At 38.9% G+C, this 22,901-nt stretch overlaps 1 protein-coding gene across 3 annotated transcripts in view; it reads right to left on the bottom strand.

Annotated features, from left to right (window-relative positions):
- si:dkey-33c12.4 (tetratricopeptide repeat protein 31) overlaps nt 1–22,576 on the bottom strand; it is a 29,131-nt gene extending 6,555 nt beyond the window's left edge. Inside the window, exons 1-16 of one of the 3 annotated variants that reach the window (XM_069187678.1) lie at nt 22,367–22,576; nt 15,618–15,670; nt 15,205–15,286; nt 12,042–12,226; nt 11,276–11,359; nt 10,711–10,761; nt 10,170–10,370; nt 9,165–9,323; nt 8,617–8,671; nt 8,250–8,340; nt 7,602–7,743; nt 5,866–5,970; nt 5,212–5,302; nt 4,390–4,567; nt 4,007–4,081; nt 3,792–3,894 (exon numbers count right to left, since the gene is read on the bottom strand). In XM_069187678.1, the coding sequence (XP_069043779.1) occupies nt 3,792–3,894; nt 4,007–4,081; nt 4,390–4,567; nt 5,212–5,302; nt 5,866–5,970; nt 7,602–7,743; nt 8,250–8,340; nt 8,617–8,671; nt 9,165–9,323; nt 10,170–10,370; nt 10,711–10,761; nt 11,276–11,359; nt 12,042–12,226; nt 15,205–15,286; nt 15,618–15,670; nt 22,367–22,409 (1,698 nt within the window). In that variant the 5' untranslated portion in view covers nt 22,410–22,576. Of the gene's footprint in view, nt 1–3,791; nt 3,895–4,006; nt 4,082–4,389; nt 4,568–5,211; nt 5,303–5,865; nt 5,971–7,601; nt 7,744–8,249; nt 8,341–8,616; nt 8,672–9,164; nt 9,324–10,169; nt 10,371–10,710; nt 10,762–11,275; nt 11,360–12,041; nt 12,227–15,204; nt 15,287–15,617; nt 15,671–21,891; nt 22,132–22,366 lie in introns of those variants that run through there. The other 2 variants (XM_069187647.1, XM_069187693.1) reach the window with 2 other exon arrangements.
- Nucleotides 22,577–22,901: the final 325 nt, after the last annotated feature.

The following is a 22,901-nucleotide window of genomic DNA, read 5'->3' as shown; positions in this document are numbered from 1 at the left end:
CCCAATCATGGCCTCCTAATAATCCCCATCTCTGAATTGGCTTCATCACTCTTGTTCTCCTCCCCACTGAGAGCTGGTGTGTGGGGAGTGTACTGGTGCACTATGGCTGCCGTCGCATCATCCAGGTGGGGCTGCACATTGGTGGTGGTGGAGGGGAGTCCTCATGACCTGTAAAGTGCTTTTAGTGGAGTGTCTAGAAAAGCAATATATTAATTAAGTAATTATTAATTATAAAAATAATCCGGGATTTAGCATATGGATGGTTGTCTTTTAGTTGTAGAAATATTTTCCTTTTTGTTTTCCACCAGGCTAAAGAAATCACATTGGTTCAATGTTCTATTTGTAACAGGGAAAGAACTGCCATTTATTTAGCATCCATTTTAAAGAGTGATTTAATCTTGTGTAGACCCTTAATTTGACAAGAAACAGGTTCTCTCTTTTTATATGGTATGAATGTCTATTTTCTTGTTCTATAGAAGACATTATCTGGTACTTGCATCCTTGTTCTGTGCCTCCTAACATACTTTCACAAGGGCAGGACATTTCCCAGGAAGAAAGCTATGGCATACAGTGTCTGTAAATTTTATACGATTAAAAAACAAAGTCAAAACTAGGAACAAAATGAAAGGCAACTTCATTTCCAGCTGTTTTTTCCTCTGTCTTCAAGAACAGACTTCTAGGGCCTTCTAAACATATAGATGGGTATCATGTGAACACACAGATGTTAAAGTTATACATGTTAGAGACACACTGGACAAGATATGCAGCCCCTGGGCCATCTAAAAATGGACTAAATTTATGTCTATTAAATAGTTTAAACTAAACTACATAAGAAAACGGTATAGCAGCAAAATTTAGTGGTATCAAACTGAAAATGAGAAAAGTTGGTAATCTACAAAAAGTAAATGCTAAAATGATGAAGTAGAAAATCTCTGCTAAAAAAAACTGAAGAAAGCTTGTGCTCATCATTTAATTCAGGGTGAGAGACAGTTCACATCTCTTGTTTAAGAAGGAAAAATGAGGAGTGAACCATAAACACTAAAAATCTACTGCCAAATTAAACTCTTAATACAAATTCTGAAAACACTTATTTCTTGTTCTCTGACTACTACTGCTAACTAAACCGGTGAATAAGAAAACTTAAGTGACATCTGCCAAGGTCTCAAAGTGCATTATATGACAAGAAGGTAGACCTTCTGACAGCCAAAAAAATCAAACATTTATTTTCTAAGATGAGCAAACCACAATACTGACAAAGCAACACCTATGGGAAATAAAGTAACGTTCAGTTTTACATTGCAAAGATCACTATCAGCGCTGTTTCAAGGGCTATAGAGAGCGATGATTTAAAAATAACTGTCATTCTCCCTTCTGAATGTTTTATAGAAGTACAGAATGCTAACCGAATGAAACCTTCCAAGCAGCACTTTCTGCTGTAATGCACCATACACATTGGTTAATATAAAAAGAAGCCACGATCTATAAAACAGGTCACTGCTGTACTTACGGTTTATTTACTACTCATCATCAGACCCATATGTAAAGCAGGGGTCTCAAGCTGATTTTTCCTAAGCGCCTCGGTCAGCTTTCACTTCTCCAGGCAACCCAAGTAGATTCACATCTCTTAGGGAAAAAAATTAATCGAACTATAAAATTTCTTGCCTGCCAGACAGTTATTTGAATTTGACAGACACCTGGCAACACCCCTGTTCTGCCAGTTTGTTGATGTTATTTTTGAGACAGAGTAATTAAGATCTTTAGAACTGTGCTGCATATTTCGACTTGGTGATGATCTTTGCGAGAAATAAGTTGTTCACAAATGTAAGAACGGACATGTTTCTTCTGAAGATGTTGTAAAGATTTGGAAAAGATGGTGGAAGATATCTGGAAAGGACTCTACGATACTCTGTCTAATAAAATATTTCAACTGTGTTCTCAGTTCAAAGAATCTCTTTAAAGAAGAGCCCGTGCTCAGCCACCATATCTCAGGGAAGTAGAGCAAATATTATAGAGTCCATTTCCTCCAAGAATGTTCAATTGTTGTATCCAGCCTTGCGCAAATCCGATCCACACTTTTTACAACAACTGACATGGCAATTTTCTGCACAGTGCATGTTGATGCACAAAGCAGTACATACCTAGTGCATTTGGTTCATTCATGCATTTTTCACTGAAAACGTGCAAACAGTTTTTGACCAATCACTGCTGGGACACTGTGGTAAAGCTTGCTAACAATTTCCAAGGCAAAAGGTGGTGTTCCAGTGCCTATAAAAGGCAGAAAAGCTTTTCACTCACCCTTATGCATTTTTCATTCACTTTTGATAAGTTCCCCTGTTCTTCGGTTACGGCAAAGTTTTCATTAACAAGTCATATATACATCAGATGGGCACTTTGCTCAACAGTGAACATGCACAGAAAGCTGCGCCTTTCTCAAAATGCTCATTGATAACTTTCTGGATGTCAAAAATACAGTCTGCAATCATTTGAAGATTGGAACACTATTTTAATCAGTCTATTGGAACATATCTGCAATTTTCATCACACATTAATAATACCCCACTTTGCAACTGGTTTCCCAGAATTAGCAAACATTTCACTCACAATGTAACTAGCCAAAACATCTGACTGACTGAAGCTGTTGCTGCTTAGATAATTGTTCAATAGTGAGAATACCCTCTCTTCCCTCGTGTAGTTATGATATTGCTCTGCACGTTTAGTTGCAAAATGCCATTCATTACGGTAACTTTTTACAACAACAACATTTTCTTTCAAAATACACACAGCGGCCTGGTTGTACTCCATGAGAAAACAGCAGTTTACTAATCTTGGACTTGGTGATGTCCGGCGTCAACGTTCCTTAAAGTGGGAGATATCTTTATACCCTGATTTTTCCATTAATTTTTTTTCTGGTTGCAAAATGTGAGTTACGTACACCAGCATACAGTTCTAACAGTAACTAGGTAAATAATCCCCCATTTGGCCATGATCCCCACTTACTTTATTGTTTGTACTACTGTTGTTGAAATCACCAGGATCTCTAGCATTTTATATTGATATCAGCAGGGACAGAGTGACACCTAGTGGACCGATATTGTCACTGCACTGTACAGCCATAAATGTTACTGATACATTACCTTTTAATAATAAGGAACAAGTAATAGGTTTATTCCATGCTGAAAAAAAGAAGAAAGAGAACACAACGTGTCGGCCGTGGAGCCTTCTTCAGGTGACCTTGGACTTGGTGGTGACCACGGCCGAAACGTTGTGTTCTCTTTCTTCTTTTTTTCAGCATGGAATAAACCTATTACTTGTTCCTTTGCAGCCTACGCATGCTGACGCAGCTCCCCACCTGAACTACAACTTTTAATAATAATATCACTTTATTAATCCTTTACAATTTTTTGCATTAGGAATTGTCTTTTCACATACCCCAGCTTGCTCTCCATGAGACACACAGACAGAGAGAACGCTGGGGTCAGAGCGCAGGGTCAGACATTGTACAACGCCCCTGGAGCAGTTGGGGTGAAGGGCCTTGCTCAGGGGCCCAACGGAGTAGGATTCCTCTGCTGGCTGCGGGATTTGAACCGGCAACCTTCCAGCCACAGGCGCAGATCCTGAGCCACAGAGTCACCGCTCCGCCCCATTTGATAATAGTGCTTGCTGCTATTAATGCAGACTTGATTCACTTTTACTGGACTGTGGAGCTGCTTGGGCCACAGTTAGTCTCCAGGATATGACCTTGAATGCCTAGACTAAAGGATTCCCAGTAAGATGTCTGAAAAGAAATTTACCTGCATTGCCAAGATCGCTCTTTCAGCAGATTCCTTCTTTGTATAGTTGATAAAGGCACAGCGCTTACCATACAACACCCGCATGCTGTGAATTTCACCAGCACTGCAATAAGAAGAGGGAAGACTTTAGCTATAAAAAAAACTGGAGTATTCCTTTGGACCTGTAAGCAAAACTGTCTATATTACTACTTCCTCACACTAAAACAACAACTCACCTGCTAAATAATTGCTGAAGCATCTTCTCTGTCACTGAAGGGGTCACGTTTCCAACCCATACGGCTACAAGTTCCCTGTTCAAAAGGAATTGAAAGGAAGGATTAAGGAAATTTAAGATATTTTTTAAATCAACAAATTAAGCCACATTTTATAAATTCATAACTTTAAACCACAGCATTTAATTTAAGCACATCCACATTCCAGCGACATTCGGTGAAAGACTTTGATACTGCAGAACAACGGCTCTGTATCTTTGTCATTATGAACACTGGTGACTTCGCACTTGAAGCTGGATTACCTTGGACAGGCTGCCTTTGATTGTAAAGCACTGTGGCATGAGCGCAGAAAATTAAATTTAGAAAAAAGTGTAAAAAATACTTGCAAGGGCTGCTGTTCTGGGCCCTTTAAGCTCTTCTGCGGGAGGCTGGGTTTGGGCTGTGGATGCGTTTGCAGGACAGGTTTGGCAGCAGCGTGAGGTTTTTTCGCCTTTGGCACAATCCAGTCCTCTTCAGCAGCCGGACTGCTCCCAGCATCAGGCTGGGTATCATACACTTTCACATCTGCAAGACAGCAAAACTACAATGTATGCTGTCCAGATACCATGTGGATAATAAGTCATATGAGCCGGAGGCAAAGCGCTCCAGAAAAAGGAGATATAAATTCAAATATTATTTTCCTTAACGCATCGTAGTACATTTCACATCGACACAGCCCAGCAACAGCAATTCATGCACACAGCTAAGTATTTAGTAAAACATGTGAGTGGTTTACAAACATAACTGAACAAAAAGCAGCAGTGATTTAGCAGCAGGGAAACAAACACGTCAGTTGGATGTCAGCATTGGAAAGAGAAACTTTCTCCAGTTCCAAAGCTGAGACAGCACCCCAAGTTACAGGCCAACAAAGAAGTCGCTACAGTGCAACCCCAGAAACAAGGCAACAAAATTGTATCTAGAACAGCCAAGTAAGCCTCTTTTGCACTCTTGCGGCAGAAATAAAGTGAACTGCAGTTACAACAGGTGCTCAACCTCAACAGCCACATGGCCCCAGCACACGAGCTTCCACATGAGCCAAAGCATTTTATATTTAAAAAAGAAGGACAATTTTTTAATCGCATGCTTGAATCATAGGCTGAAATTGTTAGGATGAAAGCAGCAACGAGACTTTCAAGATTAAAGACAAAACTGGAGAGTGGAAGTCTTACCATGAATACTGGACAGTGCATCCAAGGCTTTTTCAAATGTCCCATGTATTATTAAAGCATTTGAACTTTGTTCTCGAGTAAACCCCATGTCCTGCAATAAAATGGTTCGGAATGTTTTACTCACTCCTTTGTGTTTCCAAAAAAAGTGAATTTCCCTTTGGAGTTTGCAGAAAGCTGCAGTGAAACATGCTGGATTTAAAGGGCCCAGTCTAAACATCCACTTGAATCAGGTTCAAGAGTCGCCGCAAATAAAGCAAATTCAAAAATCCATACACACAATCTTGGAATGTACCCCTTAAATAAAGAACCCCCACTGAACCACAGACTTGTACTGCAGAAGTCTGACATGAAAAAAAACTAATATGTGACATCACTCTACCGCAGTGTGTTCCTGCTAATGCAGGGGTAAGCAAAAGTAAGATAATTCATGTGGCTGACATTTTCACTCAAAACAACCACAGACTAACTGAAGTACCTTGCTCAGGTGTACAACAGTGCCCTGCATGGGATAAGAACCCTAAACATTTCTGTAGGAGGCCATCTGACCCATCATGATTCAGTGGCTAACTAATCAAGGGCATCATCTAGGTATTTCTTAGATGACCACAACCAAACAAGGTTATTAACATGGCTCAGCGGTTTGTCCCAACTTACCATCAATTGTGTGATCTGAACTCTCATCAGCTCCTGGGCTGCATCGGTACAGGAACTGTCCAGCTTTAACACTTCTTTAAATGCTTGTGCAGCCTCAATGTACCTCTGGAAATAAGATGAAATATTACCTTTAGCACACATACCAACTCTGTCACCACAGATTTTTTTTTGGAAGGTGTTACTTATTTCACATGTCCTGTTATTTCAAATGGGAACTCTCAATAATTCTGGTCATGTCGTTCATTACTGAAGCAGTTCAGATTTGTCTCAAAGCAGAACCTCTTTTTAATTCAATAAACATCTACACACTGCAATACAGCCAACAAGTTTCAAATACTGTTTGCCAATATACATTCACAAAAATACTGTAATAAGCAAAAAGAAAACACAGATAAAATTAATTTATCCTTTGAAATCTCTTTTTGCCATTGACCACTCCAAATATACTGCAGAACAACTATAATGCTAACAATCTGATTTAAAATAAATAGCAAAATGGACTGCTAGGAGCAAACTTAAGAAGAGTCTTGCCCTGGAGACTTACATAATGAATACACTTTGCTTTGGTATACTATAATAGATCTATTTATTCTTAAAAGAAACTCATGGTTTTACAAAAACTTTGCTTGTACTTATGTCTCCCTCTCTTTAACTGCATTTTGAAGGTATAGGAAAACTGATCCAGCAAAAACTGAGGATCAAAAGTCACTCTAAAAGGATTATAGCAGATTGTGCCGCTGTTTTTTTAGGCATGTAAAAAAATTAAAAGATTTTAATATGACATCAATTTGTTCAATGCACAACTGCAGTCCAAAATAAAAAAATCAACTCTTAAATTTAACATTTCTTTCCAATGGTGTGAAATTTGCTCTACTTGATATAAATCCTGAGTGTCATGAAATGCTTAATCAAATGTATTTATAGATTCTGCTTATGTATTAGTCACTACCACATTTACCTATTATTTTCATTTTTTTACATTAATGTTTTTAACTAAATTTACTGTTTCTTGAAGTCTCTCAGTAATTTGTCACAAGCAACAGATTTTCTCCCTAGCCAGTTATGAAATGGCATACTTTTTAATTCATTATCTTTGACAGAATATATAGATGTTATTAAAATAACTTATACAGGCAACTTTAATAGTGCAAATGAATTCATACAGTCACAAGAACAGCTGTTGCTTACCATCCACAATTACACATGCATTATTAAAACAGATGGAAAATGTGAGGTGTTTTTTTGGGAGTCACCACCAATGAATAATAAGATGCATCTTCCTTCAAGTGTGTCTGAAATTAATGCCCCCGATTTTTGCTTTACAGTCTCTAACGAATGCAGGAGATAAGCTTTCAATAGACCCGATCACAAATTCTTCACAATATTTTGCATCTGGTAAAGTCCGGTGTTTATTGCATCATCACAGAACAGCCCTCTGGCGTTAGAAAAAATAATTTTGAGTAATAAGACAGAACCTGTAATGCACCAACCCACCATCTTTAGTGAAATGCTACAGACAACTGACATGAAAAGAGCAAAGCATGATGACCATGCCCATGAACAGATCTCCGTAGGGACACAAGTTTTAATTAAATGAGAAAAAAGATTCTGTATTTCAGCTTCAGCAGAAGGCTGTTTTCCACACTGTGTATTGAGTGTCTCAAGCAAGACATTAAACTGAATCATCTCTTAGCTTTCTTGAGTGCTCAGGCAAACCAAATTGTTGGAGACATTACCTTCAAACCAGCCAGAGCCCTGCCTTTCCTGTACAAGCCTTTAGTCCACTTAGGGTTCATGCTGAGAGAAATCTCTGCATCACTGAGCGCTTTATCATATTCTTGCATCTTCTCATAACAGAAAGAGCGATTGCCAAAGATTCTACAAAGAAAAGATTTCAGAATCACCTTAGCACTGAATAAATAAAACTCGGAATCACAAGCTATTTTTCAGCATAATAATAACAAGCATGATTAAACATATTTGTGTAGGGATACATTATCTTAAATTGAGACTGAGTAAAAGAAAGGTTACAAATGAGAGGTGATCATTTTTAGTGGGCAGTTTTGCTGCTTACTATAGTAAATACCTAATTGTTCTGAAGGTCTCATCTACTAATTTCATGAAAGGTGCCTGGTTAACAGCTCCAACCACATGGATAGGAAGCTCGTTCCACACACCCATAACCCTTTCACGTAAAGTAGTGCCGAACTCTCATCTGTGAAAACATGTTCTCCGTTTCGTGCTTCAATGATTTTTTACTTAATTGATTTGGTCAACAATTTTAGTGGACCGGGTCCCTTGTAGTCCTCTCTGTTCAGGACTAAAAGGTCCAGCTCTTTTAAAGCATCACAGTATGAAAGTGTTCACTAAATGCAAAGGCTTACCTAAACTCTTTTGGATTATATTTAATTGCATCCGTAAAATACTTCACAGCAACTTCAAAGCGGCCTGAATTAGCCAACTGATTTCCAATCACTGCGGAAAAAACATGGTCATAAAGTTTTTGATTACACGGGCACCTCTATAACTACGTCCAAATAAGAAAAAAAAACTCTACTGGAATATGCAACAAAAAGGAGATCAGTTTTAGCTCAAGAAATACACCAAGCTGTTTTATTTAGATACATTACAATCTTGCCTTCTGCACTTCCTTAAATCAGTGAAAATCATCAATAAAACTCATGCATCTAAGAAATACACGAAGAAAAGATGCAAGAATCAGAGTAAAACAGTTAAATTATGCTTACTAACCTGCTAACTCCATACTCTTCATTATAATGTCCTTATCACTATTTTCTGCACCATTCTGCAACAATTTTCAAAGAAGATATAAAGTTAAGGTAAGATTCTAAGTATATTATTTATGGATAATCCATTAGCAAATGTAAAAAGTCTGAACTAGATTTGGCAGAAGGCATGCTGAGAACCACAGTGAAGCACATCAACTCTGCTCTCCTATGGAAAGGTCTCTGAAGGGTGCAAGGAGACAAAACATGCAGTTCTCAGCAGTCAAACTTTAATACACAGGACATATTTGCTATTGTCATTCTACTTCAAACTATTATTCTTCACTAACACACTCAACATTGAACTACTTAAGAATAAGGGAGCTAGAGATTACATTTCTCTGCCATGCGATTGTGCCACCTTTAGATATTTGGTATTTAACAGCCATAAATTCAGACCATATTAAATATGATATATTATATATACAGATGCATTCCCCGATTTCCTCTTTTTTTTATGGTATTGCATTCTCTCTTCAAAAGACATATGGTACCCCCACCCCCTCATTTTACCTTTTGCTGGGTATTCAGTTCCACCTCCGACTTCCTATCTGATCTATTTGGAGAACATTTCTTTTTTTCTTTCTTCTCTGGCTTAGGCTTTTTATCCATTTTACGTTGAGCAATGCTAGCAGCTTTAGTCACAAAACAACTATTCATGTCCAGCTCGTCCTGCGAGACAAACAAAAGTTATAATGTGACAAATCTCAACAGGTGAAGAAAGGGCAGATCCTTCAATATTTGGAGTAAACATGGTGACACTGACTTACTGCTTACATCTGAACATACATTTCTTCTAATTGCAATCTTCACTTAATGGAACATACATTCAGAACACCCTACATCACACCTAGTGTCTGATGAACACTAGAGAAAAAAGAAAGTGGTACAAAAAAACAAGAATAATCAAATGATGTCGACATGATCAGGGAAAACAAAGGTAATGCCTGCACCTGCAAATAAGGAAATGTCAAAAACTAAACACACAGTCTGGCTCATTTTATAATTAACCGATGAGCATCTTATCCAGCTGTTTCTTGAAAGAAGCCAGGGGTTTTAACAACATGACAGGGTAGCTTGTTCCACACTCCTACGACCCTTTAGATACAAAAATCTCCTGTTCTCAGTTTTAAAGGCACATCCAAATACTTTCTAATAATGTTCTCTGATGTGCACTTCACTGTCTGTATTCAGCTTGGGTAGACTGTCAGTGCCCTTGAGGGTTTTCCGACTAAAAAGGCTCAGGTCGTTCAGCCTCTAAGTTAAGATATTTCCTGGACTGATTCTAGAGCGTTGTCTGCAATGTCCACTGTGACTTTGAGGATTTGAATAACTGTCCTAGGTCTCCTCATGGTCTACTCTGTTCAGGACTAAAAGGGTTCAGTACTTCTCATCTATCACTGTAGGACATTTCCTCAAACACAGGAATATATATGGAGTTGCTTTTGTCTGGACTGATTCCAGAGCATTAATATATTTCTATAACATGATGATCAAAATTATACACCAACAGCTCACCTCTGATTCACTTTTTGAGCTGTCTTCTTGGCTCTCATCTTCCTCGCTATTTTCAGTACTAATTACACCTTTATTTTTCTTTTGGTCTGATGGTGTTGAAGCATACTCTTTTTCAGGGGATATATCTTTATTAGACTTATTTTCTTCTTCACTGACAGTGCTATTGAGCTTCTTAGATGATGCTTCTTTCTGAGAGTTTGCCTGCGCAAAATGCCATAAGAAAAAAAAAGATTTAACACAAATTGAAATGAATCCAGAGAACAGAACTATTCATTGCGTGTCAAATGATTTGCTTTCAACCAGACCTTGTTGTGTAGATTTTCTTAGAGAGAATAAATGAACACCTGCCACATATTCAGCACTAAGACAACAGAATCCAAATCCAGATGATAATCCACATGTACAAAATGTGGCAAAATTAATAATGGATTTAAGCATTTTTGTCAAGAGTGAACCAAGAGAGCATTTGAACAAATGGTGTTCACTACTTAAATTACAAAAATTCACAATTTGTTCAAAGGAGGCACATCGAGCGACTCACTTTTTTATTTTTATTCTCTATTTTTTCTTTTCTTTTTCTCTCTTTCTGCCTCTGTTGGAAGACAAAACACTAAGTTAGTACATACTGCATTTTCTCAAGATCAAGAAAACAGCACACTGCACCTTGAAGAAAGTAACGAAGAGAAGACCAAATAGCCTATAAAGAGCTTTTAACTTAAAATAAAATTAGATATTTTTTGAAATCATAAAAGTGGTTTTTGAAAAGCAGACTGGAAAAATTAGAAGACATCACCATGCAATTCTTCTGTTTTACTTTATATCCTTCTTGCATCTCGATGTATTTAAACAGATAATCCTTTAAATAATACCGATGATCGATATAGTTGACAAGCCAGCATAACAAGTGTTTATTACCTTGTTCTTCTAAAACAGCTGCAGTTAGTTAATATCCTTTGATCAAATACGTCAAATTGTTTTAATAAGGTATAAATACATGCAAACCCATACAGCTGAATAAACCCCTCCACATCTGATAAAAAATGAGCAGCTTAACTCTTGTTGATTTAACTCATTCTGCATCCATCTTGACTTATGAATGTACTCACCATTCTTTTAAGCTTTTTCTTTTCAGCTTTTTGTTTAACTCTTTCTTCTTCTTCTATTAATTCTTTAGCATTTTTTTCTGCTTCCTGTGGAGAAAATATTTTGACTTTTAGTCATACCACATACAGATTTGTCACAGATGTTTCCATAATTCCTCTGCTTTCAACAGAACATAAGGAGATGTGAATTAAGTACCATATTTTCACTCTGACAAAGAGCCTGAAAGAGTTGCACAGGCCTTAATGGGGCAGTACAACTTTCACTGAAAACCATTATACTAATCTACAAACTAAACACTTTTAAAATTAATGTAAAAATTAAACACTTTTTCCCCCACTACTGATCGACTGCATTAATCCTAGGTGCCTTCACTGACCCTAGCAAAAATGTTTTGATAAGTAATTCTTTAAAATTGAGGCATCATCTCAATTTCTTTTACACCTCCCCCCACCCCCAGGACTCAGTATTCTTGTGAATCTATGGCACACAGACTCACCAGGACAAAAAGAGTCAGGAGCTTCCCAAACAATACAACTGTGTATTCAACATAACAAGCAGGAAAGACCTCAGCACAGCTGTCATTTGCACCCTAATTATTATCCTAAGCAAGCTTATGAAGTGAGAACGTCAAGTTTTGACAGCGGGGTCCCATTGAGCAAATCAAAAACTTACTACTATCCAGTTTTGGGGTCGTAATTTGTAAGTGGCACATGAGGAGAGTTTCGATTTAATCCAGGCCCCCCCCCCCAAAAAACACAAAACTCTCACCTCGGTGGAGAAACCTCCTAGATATCTGTAATTTGTATGGTTATCAAAGCTGCTTGCTGTGGTCAAAAAATGTTTCTTAAATCCACAGTATGGTGTTTGACTATAGTCTGCAGGATTATAATAGTCATCGCTGTCGTCATCACTATTGTCATAATCATCATCATCATACCTTTCAAAATCTAAACCTGAAAAAGAGAGGGAAAACAAAACCCGAAAATATAACGGCACTGAGCAACCAGATCTTCCACTGGAACAATATTCATTAATCATAATGTTAATTTCCACCTTTGCACAGTCATTGTATATTCCTTAGAGTACATGTAAATTCTTTCATTAACCCATTTATTTTCGTAGTTCAGTCTGTCAGAGTTTACTGGAGCCGAAGTTTAAGTGCTGTCTAACTTGACAGTCGTATTGCAGATTCATAAGAGTCTAAGTGAGGGAGGGTTTAGAGGGTGACTTGTCCAATCTGCTCCTTGACAATCAAACTGTGCCCCAGCGGTCATGTAAGCATGTGCTTGACAGCACCCAATTAAGAACTTAAGACCATAAATCATTAACATAAGACTCTGGTATATGGAAATAACCGATACAGATGAAACTGAATCGGGGATATAAGGCTAAAGTGGGGTTAGTATCTCTGCTTTGTTATACATCACAATGTAAATGAGCAATATAAACCCAGGACCTATAACCAGATCCTCCTTAGGCTTTTAGTCATGGCTTCAGTAAAATCCAAGGTAACCAGGGATATACAGTAATTCTCCGGTTTACATACATACAGCAGGGGGAAAACATTAGGTTTTAGTCAAAAACTCACAATTGGACTGAGTTTTTTTTCTTTAAAGGCCTGTTTACAATATTTAAAAACACCTGAGATCTGTAAAATTTACCTAACAAAAAAGGCCTGAATGGCTTGCACACAGTACTGGGAACATTTTCAGGACTGCAAGACACAAACTCCTGTTTTATTGTGCAGTGCTTATACAAACATTTACAAATAATTCGCTAAATGTTTTAAACATTTAGAAATGTTCACCCTAACCTCACCACTTTGCAAGTTGCATATGATGGTAAAGAAGTACAAACTGCCAGCAGCTATATCACCCTGCAACTCACAACTGGCAGCCCACTGAAGTAAACAGGTATGAACCTGGCCAGTGCCTGGATGGGAGACCTCCTGGGGAAAACTGAGGCTGCTGCTGGAAGAGGTGTTAGTGGGGCCAGCAGGAGGCGCTCACACTGCGGTCTGTGTGGGTCTTAATGCCCCAGTATAGTGATGGAGACACTACGCTATATAAAATGCACCGTCCTTCAGATGAGATATAAAACCAGGGTCCTGACTCTCCGTGGTGTTAACCCGGAGACCTGGTTAAATTTCCCTCTGGCCTTCATCAATCATGGCCTCCTAATAATCCCCATCTCTGAACTGGCTTCATCACTCTGCTCTGCTCCCCACTACCAGATGGTGTGTGGCGAGAGTACTGGCGCACTTCGGCTGCCGTCACATCATCCAGGTGGGGCTGCACATTAGTGGTGGTAGAGGGGATCCCCATTACCTGTAAAGTGCCTTAAGTGTTCAGAAAAATGCTACACTGATGAAAGGAATTATTTTTATTATATACTTGAATGAAAAATGTCCACATGTTAATCAATCTATAAACTTGCAAAAGCTGTACATAGACTGTAAGGTACCAAAATAACAGACTGAAAACCAAACTAATTTTTGACATATAACAATTTAGAAATACAGATGGAGCAATGTAAATAACCAGTCCAAAAAGCAGTCTTTAACCTCACTTTAACCCAATGGGTTAAAGTTAAATCAGGTTTTGGTTAAAAACAGTACACTAAAGGTAAATCCCATGGATATGTTTAAAATATACTGTACATGGTGTGTTTTATCATATTTAAGTTAATCAATTATTAAAAAAGAAACCAACCATATAGAGATATTCTAACTTAGATGTTACCTTAACCAGAAGGTTGGACAGACAGAAATCCTCCTTCTATAGACTCCCTATGCACCAAGTTACACTTTGCATGTAAAAACATGAGATTACGCCTGAATTCCATTAAATTTCAATGAACTCCAATACAATTTTACTTCAGTTATAAAGTATACTTTTAAAGGTTTTACAGACAATTGGGTAACAAAGCAAATACAACTGAGTGGCCAAACAAGACAATATCTATGCTGTTTCTGCTGGAAGAAGGATTGTGTTTTGTTATAAAAACATGCTTATGAAAATTAATTGCTGGGAATATTGTTGCAGTATGTGGAAAACATGCCACAAACAGTGTTGTGTTACTAATTCAAGTGTATGTCTTTAATTACAGGCCTTAAGGTATGCGCAAACTGCACTCAGGAATGGCTATAAAGCAAAATACTGTAGAGCTTTTGGCAGCAGATCCAGGTATTGCAAAGGTTTGTCAACTAATGCAGTAGTACACAGCTGAAGCACAATTCAGTTTCAATTCTTTCCCCGCCTGACCCTTCAAAACACTTGCTTCTTCCAACTCTTTTTCCAAAATCATTTTTTTTATAGTTAGATTTTACTACCTATATTTAAACCCTGTACTCATTTAGGTTAAAAATCATCTGACAGGTATTTGACCAGTCTTGGATTTCATTTGCTGCTATTACAGTACTTGGAAATTCAATTTTTGTACCTATAAACCTGAGTAGATTATTAACCATAGCAGAATACTAATTTTTGGTACAAATTAGAAAGAACATACACATCCCTATGGTACTGCAGTCATGACATTATTTTCCCTTTTATCCCTACAATGTTTTCCATACATTAACTCATTCTGAAATGAGAAATAATCAGGGGTAAAGAGGAGGACAGCAAGGTTGGAAGAGTCTGCAGTATTTAATTTCAATTTTTAGCCAGGCCAGATTTGACTCCAATATATAATAATCGAGCTGAATTCCAATATAAAAGATTCTTAATATTTACTGCCTAGTAATAAAACTCACTTAGGCATTGACATGCCACCACTCTTTTTGAGAACTGGATCCAGTTCTCTTAGTATTATAGAATTCCCTAATGTAATTACTTACATTAAATAATTAAATCTCACCTTAAGATAAGACTATTGATCCCGAAGGGAAATTGATTAAATTTATATCAATATCACAAACTGTGCACCTTACCATACATAGGTTGCCTCAGCACTCTTTGATTAAGAATATATGGTAAATCTCTATGTTGTTCATGCCATAAATCCATCACAAGCTGCAAAGAAAGAAAAAAACTTCTTACAGGTCAAACATTCTATGATAAGATTACATGAAGACAAAGTGCAGGGGTGTTGTTCCTCATACAGGGAGATGAGATAGTGGCAGACCTAGACAGTAGATTACTAACACATTTGCCTTAAGCTCTGTGATAATTCAGGATATTTATATCCTCACTAATTAACATTTTCTGTATTCTTCTAGATCAAAAGTCATATCTGAGGAAAATGAAATAATAAAAAGCCCATTTCTAAAATCTAATCTATTTGCCTATTTGCAAAGCAACAGTAACCCAAACCAGAACAGACTGAAAAAACTACCAGACTTACTTTTGATCTAAAGTCGACTGCTTCTTCATCAGCGTAATTTGGAGTTCTGTAACCTAAAGGAACAGAAGCAGGACAGAAGAGTGCGTGTATCAAATATCAGAACCAAATCACTTGCAGTGCCGTCACAGAAGAGCTCTGCACTGACTCATTCGAAAAGGGATACTCGCCAGCAGTAACTTTCGTTTTCTATTCTCCAGCCTACCCGGGCATATTTATGAAATACAAAGTCACCTGGGTGTTCCCTGTGACAGGATCAAGAGAATAATTTACACGGACACTTTATACCTACCTTCTTGTTTGAGAATAATACACAGGAAATATACTGTATGCATCAGCAAACACGTATTAGTAATTAAGCTATAGCCTCAGTGGTCCCTCTGGGGAGGGGGGGGGGGTGAGACAGGCTAGATTTTTTAGCAGGTAAATCACTGAAAAAAAATATTTTAACATTTTTGATAACGGGAGCGAGAATGTATCTTGAGAATCAAAGGGGTGTCAGGCTGCAGTAAAGGTTAAGTACCACTGACCTACGTAACGTAAGCGATGTTACATCACATTTCCAACATAACACAATCTTACACAAAGTCAAGCCTAAAGGATGTCAACTGTCTGTACAAAGCTGCAGACAGCTGAAAGTGAAGCTCAATCTCTGTCATAATGAGACTACAGGCACGGGGTTACCGCGTGGAGCCTGGCACAGAGCCTGGCATCCTGTAGGAGAGACGCAGCACCCTTCTGCCACGAGAAACTCGATCAGCTGGCTGATGACGGTGGAAAACGCTGTCTCAAGTATCACTCCAGATCTGGTGACTGAGCAGACCATGACATCTGGGTAACAACGGTGTTATGCTCATCAAAACACAGGGGGACCACTTTTGCTCCATAGATGACTTTTGATCCTAGATGACACCCCTCCTGGCAGGACAGAAATGGTGCAGCATAGGCTGATAACGGTCACTCTATAATAAAGCAGAGATTGCGAGTGACTTAGCCCCCTAAAGGAACGGGAGCATCCCAGACCCGGCATACTAAAGAACACATCACTAGAAGCCAGGTTATCGGCTTCATCAACATAGCTCTGTAGCTTGTTCCATACTCCTACCAACCTTCGTGTAAAGAATGCCTCATCTTGAGTCCTCTGGTTTGTGTTTCACTGCTCATTCCAGATAAGCCCTTAGAAGCGACAATCAATGCTTTTGCGGATTCTGAATAGTTCAGTCAGGAACAGTCCCCCGTCACAGTCTTCTCTGTTCAAGATGGCCCAAGAAGGTCCGTACTTTGAGCACAGAAGCACATTGCTCTCCTCTGAACCAATTCCAGACAGGAAAGCCTTTCTCACAACATGGTGCCCAAACCTAAGCAGTATTTTAATGAGGTTGCACAAATGCAACCCTTGATTTAAATTTCTTCACTTTTTACTAAATATCCTAACATGGCTTTTGCCTGTTTTTCCTCCCCCATATGAGCTGGAAATTAAAATTAATAAACATAAGGTCTTTACCACATTATAGCTTCTTTAAGGTCTGCTTTTGCGATAGATAGATACTTTATTGATCCTGTGAGGGAAATTGCAGTGCAACAGCAGCTTTACACAGACAACACAGCCACAGTGTAACGAATGATACAATAATAATAATAGTACAATACATACAATACAATCAGTACAGTGAGGGGTGCACTAAAAGAGTTACTCACAGTCCGGACACACGAACAAAGAACAAACTAGAACAGAACAGTACGCAGAAAAATCCTATGAAAATAAATATAGATCTAAACATATAGATATAAATATAAATATAAATATATTTATATCTAAATATAGATATAAAGCTATCTTACATAGCTTTAGTTTATGTTTTTACTACCTGCATATAACACCCAAGATGCATTACATCTAAACTAAATGTCATCTGCCAGGTGTTTAGCCAGCACTAAATTTGGTCTAAATCCCTAATTTCTTTCAGAGGTTCTCAAGTGTTTGCTAATCCTCCCAAGTGTGTTACTACCTGCCAAACTGATTAGTTTGCTAGTTATGACAGAAACTCTAGATCATTGATCTAATGAAAACTTCATCTTCTGATGACATTGTAGCCTTCTCTGCCACTGGGAAATACTCTAAAGCAAAGGTACCTGTACAAACATGACAGATTACATCCAAATGAGAACCGGTAGGCTTGAGATAAGAACCTACAGCCCAGTCTGGGGGGACAAAAAAAAGATTGGATGTGGAAAGCATCTAAAGAAAAGGTCGGCGCGCAAGACAAAAGCATGGGGAGTAGATTCTAAAGGTGAACCTCAAGGAAAAACAATGTCAATAGTGCAGGCAACTAAACGCTTACACCTGGGGGAAAAAAAAAGACACGATACAAAAGCTGTGGCACTTGCAGGCAATTATGATGGAATTGGAATCGCTGAAACCCAGTCAACAGATGGTGACACAGTCCTAGTGGGCACACAGTGTTCCAGAGAGACAGGGAAGTGAAACACCATAAATCACACAGAACATTCAGACACGAAAACAGCCAAACTGCACCAAGGGTTTCAGAAACAACTTATAGTGTTATAGGCAGTGTTAGGAGTACGCTACAGATAACCAAATTCAGACTGAGCATCAGAAACAGTGCATTCATGCATGTTTAAGCAAAACAGAGCTTGGAATCTGGATACTGATTAGATTATAGAGAAATGAGGTACTTTAATAATGCTAAAAGATAACGAGTACAATGCAAACCAATGGAGGTTAACATAAAACCCTTCTTCAGCACGGCAACGCAAAATAAGACGTTTGTGATCATGACAAATGATCAGGAAATGACTTCAGGTGTGAGAAGAAGGCTCCATAGCCAAAAAGTTGGGTCTCTCTTCTTTTCATTTCCGCATGGAATAAACCTTACTACTGACATACTGACACAAATCCCTACTTGAAGTTCATTAAAAAATATATACACTTCTAAATTGCTGGTAGAGTATTTTTGCAAATAAGATAAATCACATACAGCTTTCTATACACTAGAGCTGAGCAAATACAATTGTTCTTCCTCTTGACGGCAACTATAGTAACAATAAAAACGTCATAAGGTTTTATTTGGTGCTCAATCCAAAATTTAAGTTGACAATGTAATGGCAAGTCACTTTTGTACATTAGTAATTATGTGTTTTTCAACATTCCTAATCTTTCTGTTGCCTTGACCAGACAATAACCTAGCAGTCTAGGCCTCTTTGTAAAGCAGTAGGAATGCAGCTGAGAGGGCCTCCCTGATAAGAGGCACATGAAGGTCTGTAACACAGACCAGGACATCGTAAACATGGCCCATTTTCAACCTCCCTTATGATGATTTGTCCAGAATTGGCACCTCTGAGTCTACACACGAAAGGCGACCAACCTGACTAAGGCCTTGGGTCATGTCATGGTCAGTCACCCAAACAATGACCAACTAATGGAAAACCTACAAGCTGCAGAAAGACATCACACCTGATGAAGTCACAACCAATCCTGGTTTGAGAGGTACTGCACAGCTCATCTTTCTTTGCTCTCTCCCCTCCTCTCACTCCAGCAAGCCCTGGCAATCTGACAACATGACCAACTAAATGACAGCAACCTCTACCGACCAAGTAAGGACTTTTAACTCTTGTTCAGGACACCAGGAGTCTGCGTGTAACTGTTCTGCCCAATTTTCTCTCTGAAACAGAAGACATCTTGTGTCTCGTGAGCCAAATCTTAATTTTGCCTATTTTTCACAGTGCGTTACAGACAGGCTTTCGTCCTTAAGTTATACGCAATGTTATTGCTACAAAAAGACAAAATTCCAAAAATACAGAGCGTGTTAATCCAAAATTAATCTTAACTGCCAACTTGTAAAGTTATGCCAAGAATATAACCCCAGCAGTAGGAATAATTAAAGGCACCAGAGTTCTCTGGCACAGCTCTGGTGAAAAGTAATATAACTCAAGCACACAGGTTTAACAAATATTTATGAATAATGACATGACCAAAACTTAACAGCACCCAATGCAACATACACCATACAAGTCACACCATGTCCAAAACGCTGATCTTTTTCTCCCGTTTCCTTCCTTCTGGCCTCTCTTCTCTCCATGTTTGTCTTTTCATTCTGTGCTCCTTGACTGCTGATAACTGGTATTCACTTACCCAGAGCGTAATTAACCAAGGTAAACCAGAGGATGTCTCAGGCGCCCTACCTCTCTGCCAACACCTCAGCTACTTTCTTGCTTTGAAGCTTCCAAGAACTGCAAATTTCGACACCACCCAGGTGTCAACCCTTGTCCCTACATTCTTAAAACACCTCAACAGCCATTTCCAAAAATCCCAACATCTTGTTAAAATACAATTCTTATTGTGAAATAGCGCAATGTTATCATGTTAAATAATAATACTTTCTTTGTGCTTGGCACTAAAGGGCCTCAGAGAAAAGTAACCATACACATTCCTGGATACATTCAAACCAACACTGACAAGCAAAAAGAGTCTTAAATAGAGAAAACTAAAAGAGGACCAGATTAAAGTACTCAAAACCTTCAAATCCATTGACCAAGTCAGTCTTGCGCACTTCTTCAGAACTGAAAATGAAATGCAAAGCAGAGGAAGCAAACGAAAACAAAGGCCACCTGCATGTCAAACAGGCCAGGATGCACTGCTGCCGTGACGTGGGGGCCGATGCCATCGCGCCTCCCAAGAGAGAAGTATCCGTCCATTTACAACCATTCGAATGTCACAGCCTGGCTTCTCTTCCACCAGCAGCACATTTGTACTTCTAGTTCTGACTGTTGCAATAATACAGGGGTAAACAGCCAGCAGCTGCTCAGACAAGCTTTTCTCATGGCCTCAGAAAAAAAGGCCAGAAGCAGCAACATGTTCCTCTCCATGATCCATGCTGCAGTCTCCCAGGTCTCCTCGGCTCTCAGAAGCTCTTAGCCAGTGTCGGGGAAAACAACTTTTAAAAAGTAATCCATTTCGCATCGCTTAACAGGGCAACTACACACACACTAACTAGATAACCATAACAGCTTTTAACTTTCCATAATGACTTTGCAAATTTATCTTCCAAATTCTTATTGATTTTAAAAAGCAGTGTCTTACACAAGTAACTTGTAACAGATGTATTACTTTTTAAAGGCAACTTTCCCCAATACTGCCAACTGCACAGCTGCTCATAATCCTATGCACTGCATTGTTATTTAGTTGGTTGCTACAATGCGAATTACACAGGTCAAAATTCCTTACTACTGGAAACTTATTTTGGACCCCATCTATACCATTCAATTCAAGCTTTGTCGTCTCATTGGGGAAATATGTGTTTGACAGCACACTTCCAAGATAAAGTGACAATTTTACCAATAAAATAGGAGTGATCTGGGTAAACAGCATGTCTCCCACATGGAATCTGAACTCTCATTTCACACTGCCACACCCTTATAACTTCAGTATCACATCATTATAATGTTCTCCTTAAACAATTCAGACCATCCAATGATAGCTGCAATATATCTGAATTTACTTCATATCTACTATAACAGCAGGTCAAAACGGGTACTTTCCTTTAATAAGACAAGTAGTATATTGATATAGAACTTTACAATTTACCTAAAAGTTTGTTTTTGTTCTTGTTCTGGATGGACTACCTTAACAGATGACTGGTTACATGATGTATACCATTCCACTTATACATCACATTTTTCTTGATATTAACTTTGAACCTTTGAGGTTAGCTCACCATGGGACAGTACTACATATTGATTAGTATTTTTCCTCTATAGGAACAAGTAATAGGTTTATTCCATGCTGAAAACAGAAGAAAGAAAACAAAACGTTTCGGCTGTGGAGCCTTCTTCGGGTGAGGACACCACGTCCGAAACATTGCGTTTCCTGGAATAAACTTACTTGTTCCTTTGCAGCCTACGCATGCTGACGCAGCTCCCCACCTGCACTATTTTCCCTATATATTCTTAAGTCTTGGACTAGTACAGAATTCCCTTTTCCCTTAATAACTCACCTGAAATGCCAACAAATCCTGCACCATGTTTTAAGCATGTCTTGTTCTTCTTTTAACCTACACGAAATAAACTGAGCTGCATCGCGTTCACCTTAAGAACTGTAATAACGCACGAGTTTCACACAGGAGTGTCAGGTACGCGCACAGTGCTGATTCAACTGGGAAAGACAGGGTCTAAGTTTGTAACACGGGAAATCATTTTAGGATGGAATATATATATATATTTTACAATAGCCCACCAAAAAAAAGTAAGTTTTCCAAACCTGATGCTACGCCGCGGAGAATTCGGCACAGGCTGGCAAAAACCAGCGTTTCCTTTCAGACGACAAAACCATGTCCCTTGAGGTGTAAACCCTGCTCGCAAGCGCACGCCACGCGTGGTGAACAGGGGATTCATTTCAATCGTCGATTAGAAATACAACACGGCGCGTATCGACAGCGAGAGGATGTGGACGTCAATACCCCCGCAATTAAGAGCAAGATGAAGAAACACCGCCTCTTCCTGACGCCAGATATCCCCAAATACACGTAGGTAGTTCTCTCTCTCTCACCCAGATACTCCGAAACTGTACGCACCAAGGAAAATAAGACTACATCAGGTTTACACACGGCTACCATTTGAATAGTTCACCCCCCAAAAAAAAAGATAGCAAACAATAAAACTTTGTAACTAAAACGGCCCCGGACTCCGTTTCCTCCAGACACTTCGGGTAACTTTAGAAACCCGCAGACTCTTACCTTCCGATACTTTCCCCCTTCTAGACATTTCCGCAATTAGCATGCGATATGTTTATTAATGTAATTCAAGGCTGTGTAAAACCTCTCCAAAGGCACTTATTCCTCTTGCCGACTATCATGAGTCCCAACAGGCAGCTAACCTCCTCCCGGCCTGTTACCAGTCCGGTACAAAACGCTGCCTCCGGCCCGCGCACTGCGCATGTGCAAGAGGGCAAGGACCGCCGCGGAAGCTCAGCGCGGTATTGCGCATGCGCCTGCCCAACAGGAAATGGTCTGCTGGCGGAAAGCGTGGGACTGTCATTGTTGGGGTTGAACGCACTCCCCGGGTTTCGCTTTCTGTCATTAAGAGCGCTTTTTTTATATCGCAGGATTTCGGACTGTGGCATTGTTGAGGACCGATGGTTTGGGACTGCATCAATAAATTCCATTGTTAAGTGGAAATTGCGAGTCAGATGCCCTATGTTTAAAGCTGAATTTAACACATTTTCAGGACATATGTATACATGTTATAATATTTGAGGCACGAACTTTTCGT

The sequence above is a fragment of the Lepisosteus oculatus genome, chromosome 1 (assembly GCF_040954835.1).
Source record: "Lepisosteus oculatus isolate fLepOcu1 chromosome 1, fLepOcu1.hap2, whole genome shotgun sequence".
Lineage (NCBI taxonomy): Eukaryota > Metazoa > Chordata > Actinopteri > Semionotiformes > Lepisosteidae > Lepisosteus > Lepisosteus oculatus.
This window is presented reverse-complemented; position numbering and strand designations above follow the sequence as displayed.